Source organism: Caretta caretta, chromosome 16 (assembly GCF_965140235.1).
Source record: "Caretta caretta isolate rCarCar2 chromosome 16, rCarCar1.hap1, whole genome shotgun sequence".
In the NCBI taxonomy this organism is placed as follows: Eukaryota; Metazoa; Chordata; order Testudines; family Cheloniidae; genus Caretta; species Caretta caretta.
This window is the reverse complement of record NC_134221.1, coordinates 19785957-19807345: the sequence shown is the minus strand read 5'-3', so window position 1 is coordinate 19807345 and position 21389 is coordinate 19785957. Positions and strand designations below refer to the sequence as shown.

The 21389-nt window shown below is 50.0% G+C and overlaps 3 protein-coding genes across 10 annotated transcripts in view; all 3 read right to left on the bottom strand.

Moving 5' to 3' along the window:
* Positions 1-1273: 1273 nt before the first annotated feature.
* On the bottom strand, positions 1274-3680 carry DNLZ (DNL-type zinc finger). Its single transcript, XM_048822397.2, has 3 exons — positions 3456-3680; positions 2317-2456; positions 1274-1554 (listed from the first exon to the last, which is right to left on the bottom strand). The coding sequence occupies exons 1-3, from the start codon at positions 3663-3665 to the stop codon at positions 1383-1385; spliced, it is 522 nt and encodes a 173-aa protein (XP_048678354.1). The 5' UTR covers positions 3666-3680; the 3' UTR covers positions 1274-1382.
* Positions 3681-4991: 1311 nt separating this feature from the next.
* Positions 4992-21328, bottom strand: CARD9 (caspase recruitment domain family member 9). 8 transcript variants are annotated; one of them, XM_048822393.2, is made up of 13 exons: positions 21189-21328; positions 18993-19216; positions 17096-17233; positions 15594-15919; positions 14629-14808; positions 13623-13775; positions 13095-13220; positions 12799-12990; positions 12178-12219; positions 11150-11198; positions 8913-8983; positions 7126-7202; positions 4992-5812 (listed from the first exon to the last, which is right to left on the bottom strand). In XM_048822393.2, exons 2-13 carry the CDS (start codon positions 19174-19176, stop codon positions 5716-5718), a joined length of 1635 nt encoding a protein of 544 aa, XP_048678350.1. In that variant the 5' UTR covers positions 19177-19216; positions 21189-21328; the 3' UTR covers positions 4992-5715. The 8 variants fall into 8 exon arrangements, 7 of the variants coding, with proteins under 7 accessions (XP_048678350.1, XP_048678348.2, XP_048678346.2 ...); XM_048822391.2 differs by having other exon boundaries at positions 18993-19298; positions 21189-21324; XM_048822389.2 differs by having other exon boundaries at positions 18993-19291; positions 21189-21261.
* Positions 21244-21389, bottom strand: part of SNAPC4 (small nuclear RNA activating complex polypeptide 4) — a 32578-nt gene continuing 32432 nt past the window's right edge. The window contains exon 24 of the mRNA XM_075120468.1: positions 21244-21350. The gene's annotated coding sequence lies outside the window, so the exon portion shown is untranslated. The remainder of the gene's footprint in view (positions 21351-21389) is intronic.

The window sequence follows — 21389 nt, the reverse complement described above, 5'->3', positions numbered from 1 at the left end:
ACACTCTTCAGACTTAGGACTCATCTCCTCAGCACTTTACAAACTTTAATTAATCCTCAGAACACCCCATGAGGAACGGAATTAGATTTCCTAATCCCCATTTTGCACCAGGGGACAATTGAGGTAGAAAGGTGAAGTGATTTGCCCAACACCATGTAGCAACTGTGGCAGAGCCCAAATTAGAACTCAGGAGCACTTGGGCACCAGCCCAGCGTTCGAGACATGCCCAGGGCAGCACAGGAAAGCAGTGCGTGTTGCTGATGGATTATGAAAGGATGAAAGTTTGTGCATGACCTGGAGAGGTTGTGTCCAGGACAGCGCAACTACTTTCTGGCTACCCCCATCATGCCTGGTGCAGACCACAATGGAGATCTTAGCCGTGGCTGACTAAACATCATCCCTCTAGCTTGTATGTGCACACACCCATCCTGCCAGAAGGCCCTGGTGCAGAACCAAGGTAGACTAACTGCAGTTCCAGTGCCTGTAAAGCAGAAACCTCTGGTTTGTCACTCACCCATTTGCTGGTTCTTGTGGCTGGAATGGAGATGAGGGAAGGCAGAGTAGGGGTCTACAGCCTGACTGCAGCAGCCCCTTGGCAGGAAGCGTGCAAAATCCTTCTCAGATAATTACAGCCAAACAACCCACGCCACAGGCTGCACTTTCCCTACAAGAAAGTGCCTTCTACAGACCAAACATTCATCCTCAGAGGAATCAGACCCCAAGTACCAGCCACCTCTGGCAGATGATTTACCAAGCTGCCTAAAGTTAATAGTGGATGCAAGAAAGAAACCAAGGTGGGGAAACAAGAGGCAGAACAGCCACCCTGCTAAGCAGCAGAGAGGTCTGGGGGCATAATTCCCTGCTACAGAATCTCACTGGCTATGCAAGCTCCAATTCCATTAAGAGCCCAGCTCGGCAGCTGGTACGAGTCAATCTCTCTCCATTCAGCCATGCTGATTTATACCACCTGAGGAACTAACCTTAATATATGCAGATAGCAGATGAGAACAGAAAAACACTGCTAAAACTCACTAATTTAGTGCTTTCCCCCTCTGGGCCCAAACAAGTTAATGAAGACCTACTGGTTCCAGGCGTGGAACAAGAGAACAAAGCAGGATTCCTAGTGTCATTTAAGAAATAAGGCTGGTTTTAAAATCACCACTACATGCTACAGTGAGAACATGAAGATTCCAGCTATAAAAAACAACTCCCATGTGACTGGTCAAAGATGAAGCTGCACAGTACAAAGACAGGAATAAACCAGAGGCCAAGGTTTCCCTGATCTTGAATTTATTTAAAAATAAAAAAACACAAAGTTGAAAGGGGGAGAGAAATGGCAAAGTCTTTCTCTGCCAAGTGCAGAGCAGAGGGAACTCTGTTGATCAGGTTGTTCCCTTGCCTCCAGACTCCGAGGACCTTCCCCCACCTTCTCCCTCTGTGTGGTGGTTTTGAGACTCTGTCTCTGCAGTCCTCTCCGGGAGCAGTTCCAAGGCATCCTCGCCAACCACACGTCTCACTTTCTCCCCTTTGGCTGCTAGGATTTCCTCAATGTTCCTGAATTACAAGTTAAAAAACACTAGTAACATTACAAAGGTGCCCATGAGACTAGATGTTAGATTTTGCAGCTGAGGCTTAGGGGCTCTCAGCTGCATTCTGTTTTCACCATTAGCAGGGATTCAAGTTCTGAAGATGAATATAACATTTTCTCCTAGCAGAGCGAGTCCAGGTGACTGTGGAGAAACTGGGATTACAGGCCTTTAGGGGCAACTTTCACCCAATATGATCACTAATTTGGCAACTGCACTTAAGACAGAGGTGGGATTTTCAAAGGAGTAGAAGGGAGTTGGAAGCCTTTGAAATTCAACAGGATTTGAGCACCTAACTCCTTTAGGCTCCTTTGAACATGCTAGCCAGAGACTAGCAATGATTTAATAAGGCCTGATGGAGAACAAAAGAATATCACATCCAGCAATAAGATTGCAACTAGAAACAGTGATAGAAAGTGCATGTTGCACAGATAATTGTTTTGGCTACATCCCACTTAGTGGGCCTCGGTTGGGCGATTCCATTATTTATACCACCCATCTGCAACGGGTCAGAAAACTCGGCCATGGGAGTGGAGTCTTCTTACATGCTTCAGAAAGTTGGCTGAATCAGAGATTATCCCCTGCAATAACTCTCCTGAGCATTTAAACCACCACTTACAAAGCCTACAAGAAACAGAAGTCCAGTGTACCAGCTAAACCGGACTGGGGTACATTTTGATGGCCTTTCAGGGGGGAGAAGGCGGAAGGTTGCTGTCACTGACACACTTACCTTTTCCCCTCCAAATCTGAAAACCATCCCAGGTTATCTGCTATGACGTGATGATTCTTGCAACCAGGACACTTTACTATCACCACGCCATTATGATACGCTAGTTTGGAAATCGTTTTTGCTGACCGTGTTTTGCAGACCTAAAAAGTAAACAAAGTTTATTTCATGACCAAGATGCTTACATTTTATAGGCTTATTTTGTAAAAAGGCACAACTCTATTACTACCCAACAAAACCAGAGACACCGTTTATCTCAGTAAAAAGGACTTGTTTTCCCCCATCCATAACATTTCTTCAACTAAAGCGGTCATGCAGCCCCACAAGATGATCTACCCAGCTGTATGCTCCCTTCCTATACCATTTGAACTTGGGCCAATGGAAAGAACACTGTCTCAAATGCATTCTGATTTCTGAGACTTACTGATCTTTCCTTACCCTCTTGCTGAAAGACTAATTAAAAAACCACACTGGTTTGGATTCCTAAACGTAAACTAGAATACAAATCAGTTTCTCAAACCTGATATTCTTGGTTGTTTAGGTATCATGGATTGTACTGGTTTGTGTTTTTAAACCTCAGGAAAGACCAACTCCTGTGTATTTAAGTTTATTTTGGATATGATTTAAAGGTTTGAATTTTACTATGAAAGCACAGATGGCAAATAATCAAAACATTATTATGAACTAAAACAACCCCGATGCGGATTAAAAAATATTCACCCAAAACGTGACATCTCACGTTAGCTTTGAGTAAGACATTCAAGGGGTTAAATGAAACACGCACACTTTATTAATACTAAAAGAAGAGCTAAAAGGGGGAAGCAGTTTTAGTGGGCACTAGCCTTAGTCGCCTTCCCTTTTGCAATAGGGGCTGCGGGGCTACAAAACATGGTTTCATGGGGTTTAAGAGCCTCCTCGTTTGCAAGCGTGCGGCAACTCCCAGCCCCAAAACAACACAGCTGCCCCCCAAAAGATAACAGCGATATGCCCAGCTACCTTGTCCCGAGTCCTCAGCCCTCAATCACTGGGGTACCCCACGCACCCAACTCTCAGGGCCCCCCATCACCCATCTACCCCAGCCTCTCCCCTTCCTCAGGGGCCCCCAGGCCCCCATCCCCCACGACTCCCCACGGCCCCCCCACCTGGCAGGTGTACACCAGCCGGTAGTGCGCGGCCTCCACCCGCCCCACGGCGCCGCCCGGCCCGGGGGCGCTGCAGAGCCCGCGAGGCCAGGCAGGCTCCGGGCAGCAGGGGCGCGGCCCTGGGGCGGCCCGAGCCCTGGGACGGGACGGCGGGGCCCACCGCCACACAGACCCCAGCCGGGCCCCGAGCCTCCGCCCGGCCCGCAGCATCCCGCCCGCTCCGGCTGCCGGATGGGGCGGCCGCCGACGCTCCGGCCGCCATCTTAGGTGTGGGCAGCGAGCCTGGCTCCCCGCCCCCGCTGGGCCCGGGATATGGGGGCCCTCGTGCACCCAATCCACCGGGGTACTGGGGGGGGGGTCCCCACGCACTGGGCTACGGGGGGAGCCCGTCCTGCCCCCCTCCGGGCTACTGGGGGGGCGGGCTTTTCTATTTGCAAAATCAGAAGTAGGGCCCCTCCCCAACATCCCCGAGCTGGGTGCCCGGGGGGAGCCCTGCTCCTAGACCCCAAAATCATACACAGGAGACTCCTGTCCCTGCCCCCCACTGCAGGCCCTGCCCATTCTCCCCCTCCCACGGAACTGGGGGGGGGGTCTCCCCTACTCCTCTAGACCCTATAGCCTTAAATCAACATACAAGGTCCCCATTCCCCCAGAAAAATCCATGTGATTGAGGGATGGGGGAAGGAGGGATCCCTTCTGAGTCGTAGGTGCTCTGTCCCCCACCAATGGTGGCTGGGCCATCGAGTAGCACACCTACCCCACTGTCCCCATGCCAAGTAAAGAGGCACCCTTGCTAGCCAGCCAGGGCTCTGGCCACGCAGAGCAGGGACCCAGGTTTGCGCTGAGCCTGCTATCTACCACTAAAGGAGAAAGCCAGGGTCCAGTAAGGTCTCACATCCCACTTGTCAGAGTAGTGTGAGAAACCTTAGCAACCGCTGGCTGACTGAATAGGCAAGAGAAATAAAAACCTGTTACATGGTGAAGCTATATAAGTCCACTTGCAGGTGGGCAGAAGGACAGCAGATCACGTGCAAAGAGAGTGTGTTCTCTTCTTTGCTATTAGCATTGGACATCTACCCCTATAAACCACCAGTCAGGGTCACTATCCACACACTAGTGCTCTCTCTTTTTGATATTACACAGAGCCTTAGAAGCCCTTAACATAACAACTGCTATATATTCAAAAATGCTATTCAAGAGAGTGGAGCTAAATTAGTTTTGGTCAAACCTATGCTATTGGGTGTTTGCTTTTATATTTACTAGTGATATAGGGACAGGCCCTTTGCACCCTGCTGGATATGGTTAGTATTCTGGTTTAGGCCCTTCCGGTGTTGGAGTACGCGGCCATGACACCTGCATAGAGCTCCACCCGAGGCCTGCTCACACAGCTGGAGTTACAAGAGCACAGTGTTGCCATTCCAAACATGCTTAACACCCCAGCTCTTCCGGTTTCATTTAAAACATAAAACAAGACAGTAAAGTTCTAGCCCTCATAGGTATGGAAGAAAAAACAACCTGAATGCAGGAAACAAATAATAAAATAAAAGGAATCCATTTATTAAAGTCTCATGATTTTGTTTGGTGGTGAGCAGGGGATGGCTCGTTATTTTTTAACAGAGGGGGCTAGCAACTGTGGAATTGAGGCATTAATTGGTATTATATTCTCCCTTATTTAGTTATTTTTCTGGAAATCATAAGAAAGATTTTCTTAAGCTAGTAGGTTGGATATGGACACAAAGGGTTTTTCATATCCCATTGTTGTGTGCTGTTGCCATAGCAACAACTTTTAGCATACCTTACATTTTTAGCACACCACTTAAGCCCATTTTTGAAGCAAATAAAGTATATTTTTTACTTGGACTGTTTTTTGCACAGAATACTACAATGCACTAACATAGCACCATGATTGTAAGAATTTCTGCTACAGCAATTGTGGTATGAGTCTAAATGAATTAAACTCCTTGTGGAAGGACATCATCATCATCCCCATTAAATATATAAAAGAATTAGGGTTCTGAATCAGAGATGTCAACCAGTTAGGTGACTAGGCCAAGGTCGCATAGGAGTGCTATGGCAGAGGCAGAAATATAGTCCAGATCTCCTGCATCCCAGTCCAGTGCCTTCGACTTGGTAAATGTTCATGGTGGTTGTTTAGAAAAAGTTTTAAATGTCAATCAGCTTGGATAGGCAGAAGGGAAGATTCTTGCACTACATCCCCAGCAAACTTTTTGTAATTTCCGTTGCGGTTGGGCTGATGCTATTAGGAGCCTTCAGTATCTGTGTTGTCACTACCAGTGTTGTTTTCCCAATCCACTTCATGGTGTCTGCCCTTCTGCACCCTTCGCAATGCCCTCTTCCTGTAAGTTAGGTTAAACATTTAGGAGAAAAAAAATGCCATGAGGAACAAGCTTCTCAATTACACATAAACCAGCAAACTCAAAAAACTCAATTAGTACCCAGTCAAACACTGGCCAAAGTAAAAATTAAGAAGGCCTATCTACATTCATGCATCGGGAAACAAAGTAATCACCTGCTGAAGGTCAGGAAGAAGTCTCCTTCCATGATAACAGTATCACACACGCCTGTACCTTCTGGGGAGCACTGGCTAAATCAACATTGTTCATTGGGGCAACTTTGTCAAATAAATTATCCACAATTGTTATTAGTATTCTGGGTTTTCTCCAGCATCCAATATAGACTGTGATCAGAAGCAGTTTATTGGATTTAGTCTAGAGCAGTAAAGCCAGTCCTATATTCCTCTAAGTACAGTACAACTGAACGCGAGAATTTCCAGACTCTCAGTTCCTTCTTGAATACAAATATTACGTAAGAGCCCAGCACACTACCACTTACAGAAACAATACAACATGGTTTTAGATGTTCCTGCTCCAGTATTTAGCTCTTTTGGATCATTTCTATTTAGTGTGCAAATTAAGATCCGTATTTTACAAGATGCTCGGCCCTTTCAGAATTACTGCAAGCTGCGGAGTGCCTCCATCTCCGTCTTTGGGGATTGAAACAGCTCAAACCTGCCCCGAGTCTCATTAATAGGAACTTGGTCTTTGGTGTCAGCAGCAGCAGGATGGAACCCTGCGCTAGTAAAATAGATCAAACTTACCAAGCCAGCAGTTCCCAAAGCATGGTGCCCCCAGGACTGCAGAGTGCCATTAAAAGTCTGGGGTGGGAGGCATAGATGTGTCCCTGCCACCTGACCCTCATTTTCTCCTCTCAGGAACCCCTTATCCCCACCAGCAGCCTGACCCCCATGGCCCATGAGCCCCTGCATAGACCCCCTACAAATCTGAGTGAGTGGCATTGTGATCCAGTGCCCATGACCCAGGTGACCACCTCCAGCTTATGTCCTCTGGGTACCCCTCTGTTAAACTACTGTGGAAATGGCATGAAGCAGCCTATGACACAGGCCATGTTATACATTTGTGTCTGAAAACATCCACACTTGTTTCAGTGCAATGCAACGGCTTCCATTTTGGCCAACATGCTCGGTACATCTGGACTAAATGCACGAGTCCCTACAGCTTGAGCTAGAAAAGGAGGCAGTAACAAACTCTCATCCTCCGTGGATCAGGCACAACAGGGGACATGACACACAGTGACCAGTAGGTTATGCAAACAAATATGGCAAGAGCAGTCCTGAGAGCACAGGCCACACCTCCGATAGTGTTCAAAGCTGTCCTTCATCCGCCGCCGCTCCTTCTCAGCCAGCTCTCCATTGGGTGGGCCACCCTCCTGGAAAGGAAAAGAAAGGCCTGGTCTAGTTGAAGCTTGGGGACGGGCTGGGGATGGGGCCAGCCTTGCTCTACAGAGAGGCCAGGAATTACGTGGGCAACGAGACTCAACTTCTGGAGTTGGCCTCTGAAGGACAAAGGAGAGGCACAATGGGCAGGGCAGTGGAGGGGGTGTGGAGAACATGGACAGCCGCTGTCCATGCAGTGCCGCGATGTGTGCTCCCAGTGGTTTCCATGAGCGCTCAATTCACTCAAAAATGAGCCTGTACCAGTGAATGGGCGGAGAGCAACTTCATGGCCAAATGCATTCTCTGGGTGCTGCTGCCCTTCAGAAAGCACTCGAGCTTTGTGCTGGCAGCTTCTGACATCCACAAGTCCCAGGGAACATTACAGCCTCCTGCATTCACTCCTGGCCCTATTATCCTGTGCATGGCTGAGTCAGGCTCCGGCCCTGGCTCACACTTAAAACTCTATGGCCTCATTCTGAAGGCGTCTGATGGACTGAAGATCCATGCCACCACCGTTCCCTCCCCAACTGCTGAACTGCCCTCATCTCTCCTGAGCAGGCTGGTTCTTCATAGCACCCACTGTGTGTTGTATAGGAGCCCGCTCCTGCATCGTTTACGGATTAGTGTTCATGCTACCGATCCCACCAAAGGCAATGGAGCTACTTGCCCTAGTGAGGGCTTGGAGGGTGAAGCCCTAAACACCAGAATCAGAAGATAAACCACTTAAGATCTCCTTTTGCAATGACAGCAGAGCTCCTGGGGCACAGAAGGGATGTCCACATTCATCCATTTGTAAAGCCGGAGGTTCACACTCTCTTCCCAGCAGCGTGAGTAGAAACAGCAATATTACTTTGGAGACCTTTTAATCACAAACACCAGTGCCCAGACAACACAAACGCTGAACATTAATTAGCTACAGCAGGTTTGGGGAGCAGGGGGAGAAATGAGCAGTGGCTGAAACACGATGTTAGGAGAAAAAGGAGAAGCCGAGAGATATTTGCAAGGGCTGACGTAGATGAGAAAGGAAAAACACTCCCGTTGATAGGAAATTGCTTAAAAACCCAAATAGTGTTGCCAGTGCTAATTCTAGAAAATCAGAGGCTCGATATCGTCCCTTAAATTTAATGTGGATTATTCCTGAATTAGATCCAGCAAATCCTATTCAACAAGACACCCACAGAGTCTAAGCTCTGTGGGACAGGGGCAAGCGGTTACTATGTGTTGCATGAGGCGCTGTACAGGCAAAGGTCCTGATCCGGCACTACAGCAATATAGATGATCGACGACGACAACAACGGGAGTTCAGGTTATGCAAAGAAGGCAGGACCAGCCACTACATCCGAACATTAAGGTCAAGTGGATGAGAGAAACACCAACAACAGTCCCAAAAGTGCCCTGCTGGAGATGGCATCTGTAGGCTGCCCATTCTTGTAACAGGAGTTGAAAGCAGTACATTCCTGACTGACAGTGCGGCAGCGGATGTGTTGATTGGCAGATTCCATTCCCACCCATACCACTCCCGAAGAGATGTAAGGGACACTGATGCCCTGCTGTTATTTGAAGGATGAATTTGATCATGAGAATACAAAACTCTCCCTGCGAAAGTGCCAGGTACCTCCAAACTGGGCAAGCCTATCGCAAATGCAAATGTTATTCGCCGTGAGCGAGGTCGCAAGAAGCGGAGGGTTCACAAAGACACTTACGTTTGACGACTGCAGGCACTGAATGCTCTCTAACGCACTGAGCTGCTGATCCTGATTTTCAGGGAGATCTTCTAAGAGAGAAGGAAAAACTGCAAGTGTAGTCGCAAACTGGTGTTATTTATTATCTGTTACATTAGCACTTGGGGCCCTGCTGTTCTAGAAGCAGATCCAGCCCCAAAGAGCTTTCCATCTGATAGAGACAAGGCAGACAAAGGAAGGATTCTCCCTTTGTACAAACAGGGAGCGGAGGCGCAGAGAGATGAAGTGATTTGCCCAAGACTACCCAGGGATTGCGTGGCAGAGCCAGGAATTGATCCCTGATCTCCCAAGTCCCCATCCAGGGCCTTCACCACAAGCCAATCCTTCTTCACATCATTGGTTTGTGGTTTTACAACCTTGAAATAGAACAAATTGCTTGCAAACGTTGTGCATTTCATACCACAGGTGTCCCAAAGCGCTTTGCAGAATTAACGAGTGAGACAGCGAGAACACAGTAACCGATGCAGGTGAAGGGCGATGGCCATTGTGTCACTGGCAATAGCTCACACCTAGCGTAGGAGATTATTGCTTGGTACATGCAGAGTGTGCCACGTTTTCAAGGTGCTGCATATACATTAAGCCAGTCTTCCAACCTCTTTGGAATGTAATCTGCATTACTGTCCCCAACTGACAGATGGGTGGGGAAAAGGAGACAGAATTGAAGTGACTCGCCCAAAACTAAACAGCAAATCAGTGGCAGAGTGAAAACCAGACCTCAGGAGGTCCTGGATTTCAGTCCTGCCCTCAGTCCACTAGAGCAAGCTGCCATTTTACTAGCCATTGGAATCTTGCTCAGGACAGTGGGGTTTTTCCCTAACTTTTCAAAAAGATGTGGGATCTTTGCTATCTGGGACCTCAACAAAGCAGCCCCTTAGGTTGTTCTCTAATGAAGACAAGTTGAGAGGTCACATTACCTAACATGATATTAAACATGAACTTGTCACTGTTCACACTAGCTAAGTCATGTTTAATATCATGTTAGTTAGAACACACTCGAGGGTTGTGTTAACACAGCCTAGTTTTCTAGCAAGGGCAACCCTATATAGAATTGTGCAGTTCACACTATAATTTCATCATGTGAGTGCAGAACTTGAACTCACAGCAATCCATCCAGGAGCAGAGATCGCTACCAACCTGGAATGGTACTTAAAGTCAGATCAGGGTTTCTCAAGCTTTTGAGTGAACTGCCTTCTCAAAATGGGTGAAAAAAATATTCAGGCCCCTCAGAAGTTAAAACAGGAAGACGCTCCCATGCTGGCAGTTTCCTTCTCTATACTTTTTTAGATAGAGCTTTTTGGAAGTGTAGTTCAAACCCTCAGCATAGCCTGTCAAGTCTTCCTCAGTGATGAGTCATTTCCACTTGGGACTCCACAAAAGCAGAACCGGGGATAGTGTTCATTAGCTAGTTCTGCTTTTGTCAAAACCAAGTGAAAATAACTTAATTTAAGGAAAAAAGCAACCCAACAAAGAGCATGGAGAAAGGTGCACGTGGAGTCAGGACACCTGGGTTTTGTTCTCAGATCTGTCCTGACTAGCAGAGAGAGCCCAGGAGAGTCATGTAGTGTTTGATTTTCATAGATGCCAAGTGCCCGCAGTACTCCTTAACTTCACTGGGGACAGAGAGTCCTCCACATCTTTGAGAAGTCAGGCCCCGCACATCTCCAAGCTTTCCTAGGGGCATCAATACACTGGCAATCTCTTATTAATGAGACTTTTGGACCAAATGGAACAGTACTGCCTAGTGCTGTTATACTGAGCTAGTCCAATATATTCCTTCCAGAATGCAGCCACTGGAGGATCCTCCCACATCACATGTAATGAAGAGAAGAATGAAGGTAAAAGGCTCTAAGTGCTCAGCAAGAGTGCTTCACAGACATTTCTTTTGGGAGATGACCAGGGGTTCCAGACACCTCCATTTTGGGGTACAAAGTTGAGACACCTTCTGTGGGTTGACTTTCACAAAGTGCTGAGAACCCACCCTGGGAGAATCAGATCCTTTAAGCATGTCCCAAATTGGGGCCCCAAAAAACATTACTTTTGAGAATTCAGGCCCCAGTGATGCCCCAAGACCACACAGCAGAGCCAGTGGCAGAACCCAGGAGTTCCCAACTCCCAGCTGCCTGCTTTAACCACCAGGCATATGGTCTCAGGAATACTGCTCCAATGTCTCCAAGCAGAAATTAAACAAAAAGTCTTACTTTTATCAGACAGCTGCGTGTCCTCATCTAGGTTTCCATGGAAAGAGAGCTTTGGGACAAAAAGAAATATGTCTAATCTGGGGAAATAGCAATACTCATTTTCCTCTCCTCATCTCCCACAAAAAAGACAAATAATAAAAACAAACAGAGCCCCAGGATTCCACAAGTTTCTCTTTCCAGTCTAGCGAGAGTTGCAAGGCAGCCGACCCATCCTACCCAATATCACCTTAGTGACATGCCTGTAGATACAAGTGCTATGCATGAATGAAGCCAATTCTCCAGTGAAAACACTACCCCACACCATAGGATAATACTTCTATTGTGTGTATGGCACCTTTTGTCCGACATCAGGCTCATCACCTACCGCTGAATGCGGCTGCCTCATGGCAGCTGAAGCAATCTGGCCATGCTAAGGACCATGCTGGAAAGGCTGTCTCAATGCATCCTCAGAGACTTGTGTCATCTGCTCAGAGTCAGTGGGGCTCCCCACACGATTCAGGGCTGCAGAACTGGGCCTTTTATTTGTATCCCAAGCATTTAAAGTTACACTCACAGAGCTACAAATCTTGGCCCAGAATCTGAGCTGCAGCCCAGATGTGCTTGGATGAGTCTCAGGATGGGTGCACACATCCTCTCAAACCTGATGCCACCCAGCCACCGGGCTGGTCTCCAGTATAAAAGCAGAGCAGCCTTGGTACTACTCTAATCCTGGTTCCTGCTCACAGGGATGGCTGGAGCATTGCCCTCGCCACGCCGCTCTCTCCCCCAGATACACACACTCTTCTGGCAGCTGCAAAGGGGGAAGACCTGCTATGGCAGGATCTACACCTCCTAGAGGTTTGTCTGCACGGGGGCATCCTCCATTGGCTGGTTACGCTGGGGTGGTTTTTTCCAGGTGCTTCGTGCCACTCGAGCACAAACAGAAGCTGGCTGCAGGTTATCTGCTAAGGAGCCTTTGAGCAGAGCTGGGGAACCCAAAGACCTTCCATAAGGAGGTCAGACTAAAGCCAGCTAGCCACCTTCCTCACCTCTTGGGAGCTCCTGGGCGAGGTGTCATCTAGGTCAGAAGTCTGGAATTGTAAGAAAACAAGCCAGTCAGGGATCTGTATGCAGACCACACTCCACAATGAGACAGCAGCAACGATGGCACGTAAAACTGAACGAAAGCTAGGAACGAAGACGCAGGGATTTCCTCCCTCTTACCTGCCCCTACTGGCTCAAACAGAAGGCACCCACGAGACTAGGATATTAGGGCATTGTTTTCATTCTGGGTTTAGGAACAGTTATGGTACATCTTCCCCCGCCCCCACCCCGATTTCACCCCAATGGCTCAAGACTTGTCCTTCCTGGGCTTCAGTCACCAGCAGTTGGCCTTGATGCAACAGGGGCAGCCCCAAATGCAAACAAGGAAGGGATGCGTTTGCACTGTCGGAGATTACTTATGCTGGAAACCAGGGTGAGCTCTACTGTGGCGAATTCCAGCTTCCCTTGTCTAAGCACAGCCATTAATTGCTGAATCGAGGCTGATCCCAACTACAGACAGTGTCAGTGTATGAAGTCAGTGGAACACCCACAGCCAGGGCTCACCGGCCTCTTCCCCTGCCCATAGCACAGTACCTGCATGTAGCTGTGTATTCCTGCAGACATACCAGCGTGGGTGGCTCCAGGTGCAACTTTTTCAGCTTGGCCTCAGCAGCTAGTAACTGGCCCTCCTTCTGGAACAGCTGTAGCTGCATCTCATCGCACCTCTCCCCCAGCTCCCGGATCTCTTTGCGGTATGCGTCTTTGTCGACCAGGCTCTTGGAGTATTGCATGTGGAACTGTTCTCGGGTCAGCAGCGCCTGGTGCAGAAAGCGGGAGGGCAAAGCGTGTCACTGACCTGGTGCCTGAGCTTACACCTTCCATTATCTTTGGTAGCTGTGCTCCAAACAGTAGGTTTTATCACCTGATCTCTTTCTGCAGCCACTTCTTCTATCTGCTTCAAGATGGCCTCGATGCGATCCTTGTACATCCAGGAGTCCTTCCTCAGGGACATGCACTGCAGCTCCAGCACCTCCTTCTCCTCCGCGTGCTGCAAGGAAAGCACAGAAGCTCACTTCACTCTTGAAACACCCGTGGCTTGTAGTGTAAACAGGCAAAGGAGATGTGTGGCCGATGTAAGCACTTTGCAAACAGTAACTGATCAGTTCTCCTGGTGATCCAGGTGGATCAGTGTCATCAACCCCATCTTATACGTGAGGCAGAGAGGGGCCAAGTCTTTCCCAACACAGAGAGTCAGTACCAGAGCAGAGGAGTACCCATCAGAGCATGTCTCTCATTAAACTGCTGCAACATTTGATCTGAGCCAGAAGCCAAGCTGCAGCGCTAGTTGCCCAGGTGCTGCTCTGCTCCACAGGGAAGAGTGGCTTTCATGGCACACACGTTCCCATGCTGAGTTTACTCCATCTCTCCCCGCTCCCACCAGACTTTGTACTTTGTCCCGGAGATCCTCCGCTTGCCGGAGTGCCTTGCGCAGGCTGTAGATGGTGTTCACCAGCTCCTGATGCTCCCCGAGTGCCCGTCTCCGATCAGCCTCCAGAGCCTGGACATAGAGGCTGTTCTTCTCCAAGTTCCCTTCCTTGGCGACCTCCAGGAGGAAGGGGCAGAGGGCTACAATGAGGGGTGGCCTAACTGGCTAGGAAAGCCAGGGGTCAGGAGGCACTGTCCCCTTCCTGAGCCTAACAGCACTAATGGCCAATTCTCACTGCCCTTCCACCACCCCCGTGGCCTCCACCCTGCCTCCAGGTTAAAGCAGAGATGAGCAACACGCTCTCCGATGCAGCACCGGCCTGCCCTCATCTGTGAGATGGAGGGGAGTCGCCTGGAGAGCGAGAGTCCTAGCAAGTGCTGCTCTGAGCAACACAGGGCATTATGTGCCAGGATCTGTTCTTCCCACAGGCCGCTGTGCCCTCCATGTTACAGATGAAGGCGTCTGCGCTCTGCTCCATTTCCTGCCAGGCAGGTGTGATCCGCAGGCTCCCGTGCAGCCCTGCAGAACACAAAAAGTGCCAGGCATGATCAGTCCCCCCATCCAGCCTCGGATCTTGCTGTCATGGCAGCCAGTTTAGGGGAAGGTGCAGAGTGAGTTGGGCAAGTCTGGGGCCCTTGATTTAAACCCTTCTGAGCCTCAGGCCTAGCTGTTCTCTCCAATGCTGTACTCCTCTGCCACCATGGCTGCTCATATCTCTCCCCTCAGCCCATCTAGCTGCTGTCAACCTTTACACACCGTATAACCCCCCACCACCACCGCTCAGGGGGTCCCTCTGTCACAACGCACCCATGAGCACACTCCGCTCTAACCCATGGCTCTCACCCTGCCAAGCTCCCCGGCCTCACCAAGAGGGGGCCCTGACACCAACCCCCTTGGAGAAGCCTGCGTTAGCAAGGCAGACTTGCTACCCAAACCAGTCCCAGAGGCCCAACGCCCGCCCTCCTCAGACCTGGAGCGTGTTCTCCAGCTCTTGATTCTTGGCCAGCAGCAGCTCCTTCTCCCGCTGGATCTCCCACACCACTTCGTGGCTCGGCCGCTGCTCAATGGCGTGCTTCAGTTTCATCGTGTGCTTCCTCTCCAGTTTACAGTCGTCCTCGGCCTTCATTAGGCTGTGCCTCAGATGGTCAATCTGCAGGGGAGGAGGGGGGTTTGGAGCTGGTCAGGCCTCACCAGGAGGGATAGGTCAGTGGTTTGAGCATTGGCCTGCTAAACCCAGGGTTGTGAGCTCAATCCTTGAGGGGGGCCATTTAGGGATCGGGGGCAAAAATTGGGGATTGGTCCTGCTTCGAGCAGGGGGTTGGACTAGGTGACCTCCCGAGGTCCCTTCCAACCCTGATATTCTAGGACATCTTTGTAGTGGCATGGTTTTAGTCCCATCCTCCAGCAAGAAACACAAGGGGAATGCCTTCCCCACCCCTGGGAATGCAGCAGAGTCCTCTCTCTGCCCACAGCACATGGTACCTGCCTACCCACACGCAAGATACATGGCAGCAGCACTGCAATCTGTCCCCAGCTGCTGCAACGTTTGATCTGAGCTAACAAGCCAAGTTTCAGGGACAGCCCTGCCAGGCTCTCCCATCCCTGCATAAAAGAGACCCTGTTCATTTTCTAGGGCCCACGCAGCCGCTAGCATCTGGGCTGATGGTGCTAATTTGCAAGCCTAACTGCATGATGCTGTCTGCATTGCGTTCACCCTTGTTGCCGTAGGGGGAAAGCCAGGCCTGCAGCACCAAGTGTCAAAAATCCCCTTTAATGCATTAGTCCTGCCCAGCACATTCAGGACTCCTGGCACACGGTGCAGAAGGGAGGCGCCCATCTGACTATAGCGTGCAGTCGCTAAGGCCCGACTGTGCTCAGCTCTCCAATCCCTGGTGGGGTGCACGAGGGAGGAAGGAGAGCAGGCAAGGCACCGACCTCTAGCTGCAAATCCCGGTTCTTCATCAGGGCTGTGTTCTTCTCCTCGCTCTGCTTGGCGTAGCTCATGGCCAGGTCGTAGTTCTCATCCTTACATTTCCGCAGCTCCTTGGCCAAGTTGTCCCTCTCCTCTTTCATCTTCTGGGCCCTCTCCTGGTGCTTCCGCAGCACACTGTCCCTCACCCGCATCTCCTTGATCGCATCCTCCTTGGCATGGAGCCACATGTTGAGCTCCTGAGCCTTCCTCCTCTCCTCCTGCACGGTGCTCTGCAGCTTCATGATCTCGTTCATCAGGAGCTGGCTCAGGCCCGATTCCCCCGCGGTGTCTGCGCAACAGAGACCCTCACACAACATGGTCCCCGCCCCACTTAGCTGGGGCCCAGTCCCCAGTCCCAGGCAGAAAGGTCCCTGATCATGAGTCAGGGTCACAAAACCTCCAAACGAGTGCTGTCCAGTCCATGGCGCATGTACTCAACACCCACAGGTCAGTGCCACGGCAGCTTTTCTTCCCCCGGCCCTCGAGCCAGCCCCATGGCCAGCACGATCACACCCAGTACAGTCATGCTGACATACAGCTGGCCAGAGCCAGAATGAGCAATGACCCACCTCGCCCTGTACCATCAGTGGCCTGTGGACATGCCAGGTGCTCCAGAACAGTGCCTCAGGCTTCGGCCACTCTGGGAGCCATGTTCAGTGGGGGCACCTCCTGGTGATTTCATGGGGAATTCTGTCTCCTTACACCATGGCTGAACAGTCCATGAGGGGGAACCGGGCCATTATCTAGCACAGAGGTGGGCAAACTACAGCCTGCAGGCCACATCCGGCCCACGGAACCGTCCTGCCCGGCCCCTGACTTCCCAGCTGGGGAGGCTAGCCCCTGGCCCCTCCCCTACTGTTCCCCTCCCCCGCAGCCTCACGCTCTGGCCTGCTGCTCCTGCCGGGCAACCTGGCGGTGTGGCTGGCTCCGGCATGGTAAGGGGGTGGGGACGGTCAGGGAACGGGGGTGGGATGGGTCAGGTGTTCGGAGCGGGGGCAGTCAGGGAGCAGGAAGTGAAAGGGGGCGGATGGGGGTGGGGGCTGGCTGTTTGGGGAGAGACAGCCCACCCCTGATCTAGCATCTGCTCTTCCTTCTGATACAGGGAGCAGCACTGGCAGTCCCTGGGAGAGGGTGGTGATGTAGCTCCTAACACAGCATTGTGTTTTAGTCTCCAACCTACAATCTGATCTGGGTGGGGAGGCCCAGGGGTCCTTGGCTTCCACAGAGCTCTCCCCGCAGGAATCTGACTGCAGGATCGGGGCCTTAGTATTGGGCGGCTGCTCATGAAGGTTAGTCTGACCCTCGCTGAAGAGCTTTCTAGCCAGTGGCCCAGTCTGAAAGGCTGGCTGGGGCTCTGCCCACATGAGCCACCAGGGATTTAACTAGGTGTGGAATTTGAGGTCTCTTCTAGCTGCAAAGCAGCATCAAATAAAGAGACCATTGTGGGAATGAAGCAAAACGTTACCTATAATCATCGAAAAGACCCTGCTGGGCTCCTTGCCGGTTACTTTCATATATAACAGTGGGTAGTAAAGCTCTAGGCTCTCAAGAAAGGCCTCAAAACCTTTCTGGCCTGTCCTCTGAAGTATATCCAGGAGGACGCCTGCAATACAGAAACAAAGGCATTTACTGCAACATAGCATGTCAGAGTAACACACGTTCCCTGAACTTCCAGAGATGGCTGGTACTTGCGTTCCTCTGTAAGCAGGAGCAGACAAGAGTCCTTGGTGTCAAACCCTGCAGGCGTGGCCCAGGCAACTCTCTCACTGGCTTTAAGGGGCAATTTAACTGAGCAACAGCTGCAGGGTTTGCCCCTAGGCCCCTGCTCCTACTTTAGTGTTGCGAACAGCAGGTGCTGCAAGAGAAGCAATCCCTTGCTGAAGGCTAGGGAGGAGGAGGAGCAGGCAGGCTTGAATGAAACAGCCATGGCAGTTCCTATAACTCTGGGCAGCTTTGGTCTCAAATTCAAGAAGAGGCAATGGTTAGGTGGGCCCCACTTCTGGCACAGATGTCCTGATCCTGCAAGGGGCAAAGTACCTGCCATGAAGTGCTGGAGCCTCTGCTCCGCTCTTGAGGTCAGCGGGACCGAGCCTCCGTCTCCTGCTACAAGCGGGACCACAGTGAGAGCAAGAGAAGCAGGAAGTCTGTCACCAGCTTTTAAAGTTGGAATTCTAAAGTCTAATAGGACCAGAGACGCTTTCACAGTCAAGTCTCTCTCATTGTGTCATTCTGAAGTTAAACACTCCCTGCAATGCTGGAAACCTAAACAGCAGCAAAGCGTGTGCTAGTCAATATCCTGCAGAGAAGAATTCTACACTCAGCTGGACGGAGGCAAAGGAGGAGTCCACAATAAGCCTTTCCAATCTCGGCTCCTTACCATGGTGGCGAAGGAGAACTGGAAAGCGTAACTCACTATCCAAGGGAAAGCAACCGGCCTCACTTCATGGCCCACAATGTCTCAAACTCAACTGTTCTGAGACTGTAAACTCTTTGGGCAGGGGCTGTGTCTGCGCAGCACCTAATATAACAGGATCTCAATCCTGATTCAGTTGTTTAGATTGTAGTAGCCTCCAGAGGTCTAACAGTGATTCAGCATGACCTAGAAGCTAAGACACTGGGCTGAGACGCCAGAGCCCTCAATTCTGTTCCCATCTCTGGCCTGCTGGGTAACCCTGGGCAAGTCACTTCCCCTTTCCGTGCCTCAGTTTCCCCATCTGTAAAATGGGGGTAACAATACTAAAGCACTGAGGTCTACTGATGAAAACAGTCACAAAAGAGCTAGGGGTTATTGTAAAATAGAATAAGTGGTGAAAATTACCTTTGATTTGTAATGTTCTCAGATTGAATAACCCCAGGGACTCCTAGTAATACAGGCTAATTTTTCTTTCTAATGTTGCCAGAGTCCCTCTGAACCTGAGATACAGGAATAGTTTATCCTAGATTCAGAGCTTTTTAAGGCCTGTAGGGATCACCGTGATCTTCTAGTTTGACCTCATCTATAACACCGACCAGAAAACTTCCCCAAAATAATTTCCTTTTGAACTAGAGTAGATCTTAAAATAAATCACTAAATAAAATCCAATCTTGATTTAAAAATTGCCAGTGATGGAAAATCCACCACGTTAGCTTGAAGAGAAGGAATTATTTACCTGTTTATTTGGATTTAGAGAAAACCATTCTCAAATGGCTGGGAAAAGATGCACCTTGAAAGCATGATTCCCAGAATTGCACTACATGGGTTGATGGTAACACCACATGGCCTGCAGAAGCAATTGACACCACGGCATTTTCATTCCAGTGTATCACCCCAGAGGCAGGCCACCCACACAATCACGTGGAGTCGGAAGCTGCTCAGTACCCACCTACTTTCCGTTTCCGGACGACCAGGCTGGGGTCGTTAAGCACTTGCTCTTCGTCATCATGGTTAATCACTTTGCACTGGCGGAGATAAGGCGTTATTCTGGAGGGGTCTATCACTGAGATCAGCTTCACCCGGAAGTTCTCCAAGTTATTCCAGCACATTTCATCATCTTCCTGCTCCGACATGGCGGAGAGCAAGAAATACTGGCAGGCCAGGTCTTCTTGTCTGAAAGCCACACCATAAGTCTCAGAGCAGCTCGGGATGAGCAGCAAGGATAGCAGGTGGCCCAACACCATCAACCTGAGGACTAGGAACACGCTCATTGACCATAAGGGATGACCACGTCTCCCACAGCAGCCTGTAACTCTGTACACAAAAAATACATGCACCCCCCCTTTGCATGAACAGATCGGGTCATGGGGCACTTCATGTACAGAAATGCCAGCTTGTGCAAGCACTACATCCCAAGCTCCTTCAGCAGCTGGCAGGGCTGGCACCACTGCTGAAGAGGTGATGAAATTCTGGCGAGTGCCCTTCAACCGGCCATCTCCCGAGTCATTACAGGAGGGAAGTGAAACCACTTAGCGTGCACCCTGGGTCAGTAGCACTGAAGACCAGAAGCTCCTGTGTGGATGCTGGGGACACCAGGAACTCAAATTGCATATGGATTCCCAACAGGCTATACCAAGGGAGAACCTACATGTCCCACCAACATTACCTGGGGTCACACGTACTCAGCACCGCTTGGGATTGGGCCCAAACCTAATCTAGTGACCCACACGTGCAAGGGTGGAGCATAAACAAGGAACCATCACACAACAGACAGCTATTACCTGCTTGAAACCAGAGATCTAAGGAGAGGGTGCTGTACAGCCCCTCAGGCAACAGGGATAGAACATTAGAGTGAACCTGTTTGAAAGGTTCCAGGGGGAAGAACCCTCCACATCTATGCTCTTAAATTGCAGTTAACTGTAACTACCAAGAGCTAATATTTTTAATTGTGTCTAATTTGCATTTGCAAAGGAAGAGAATGTGCAAAACCCACAACTATACACGATCTTGCAACTTACACAGAACGTTGCAAACCATAAGCAGTGCCGGACACATTGCACGTGCAAGTCACAAACTCTGGATAACCCTAGCAACGTTTACATGCACCATGCACATTGCTTTGAAACATCACTGCCTGAGCTGGTCAACAGAGCATTGTGTCACTGCAGAGAGCCTCCTGTGTGTCACTTTTGCAGGAACTTATTGGCATCCACCCTCAGCAGCAGCTGCACTTTGAGATTTCTTTCCCATAATGCTTCCTTCCCAGTGCAATCTTTCCGATACACCCACATACCAAAATGAAACCAGACTGGAATTTTCCAGTGTCAGCTCAACTAGGCTAAACGCTGATTCGAGGAATCAGGGAGCCATTCAGGGACTGTAGTCATCAAGATGCAGAAGCCACATTACAGAAGTTGTAGCCTACAGTTAGATCTGCATTACTCCTTGATTAGCAAATCACATTTTGATACAAGGAATGCACACTTGGGCCAGGTTCACTCTTCCCGTTTAGAGAAAATAACGTGAAATAACCTGACGCTGCGTCAAGACCTCTCTGACCTAACGATGGCTTTGTCTGTAATGAAACACTAACACATTTTCTCTTATCCCCATTCCTTGTTTTGCCCATTTGGGGCCAAATGCTGCACCAAAATGGGTGCCTAGGTTCTAACCCAGGCATTTGATTGCAGTGCTCATATCAGAACAGGATTTGTTGCAATAGCCAGTGGCCCAGAGTGGCTGCCAGCCACCTACAAATCCAGGAGCGTTTCCCTTGTTTGGGGGAAAACTGCATCATTCCTGACAGCAGCAGCTCTGTAGAGCCTGGGATATATCTAGCTCCCCCTCTCGTAGTGGGCTAAATTCTACAAGTCTTACTCTGTTCCCACACAGGCAAAACTCTCACTGACTTCAACGCATAGATACTACAGTGATCGACACTAGGTAAAGCTAGTGGGATTGACTTCAGCAGCCTGCCTGACCCATCCCTAAACATTCTGCTACCCCAGTACACAGACTGCTCTGCCCACTAGTGGGGCCAGTCCCAGTTCCCAGCCAGGTAAGAGAAGAAGAAATGCATTGCCCAGTCGATACACACCCCACTCTTCCCGCTAGATGAAAACTGGATCCAGATTTCCATAATTACCAGTCGTTCTGTGTCACATGGACCAACGTGGCCCTGCACATCAAGTGTTTCCTCTTCTCACAGGCTCTCCTCTCCTTCTCTCACTGGCTCAGCATGGCAATGATCTTTGTGCCCAATCTCCCAGCAAACCCAGCGGCATGGCAGCCTCCCTAAATAGTCCGTCTGCAACACAGATGACTCGAAGTAAAAAGAAGAAGGGGG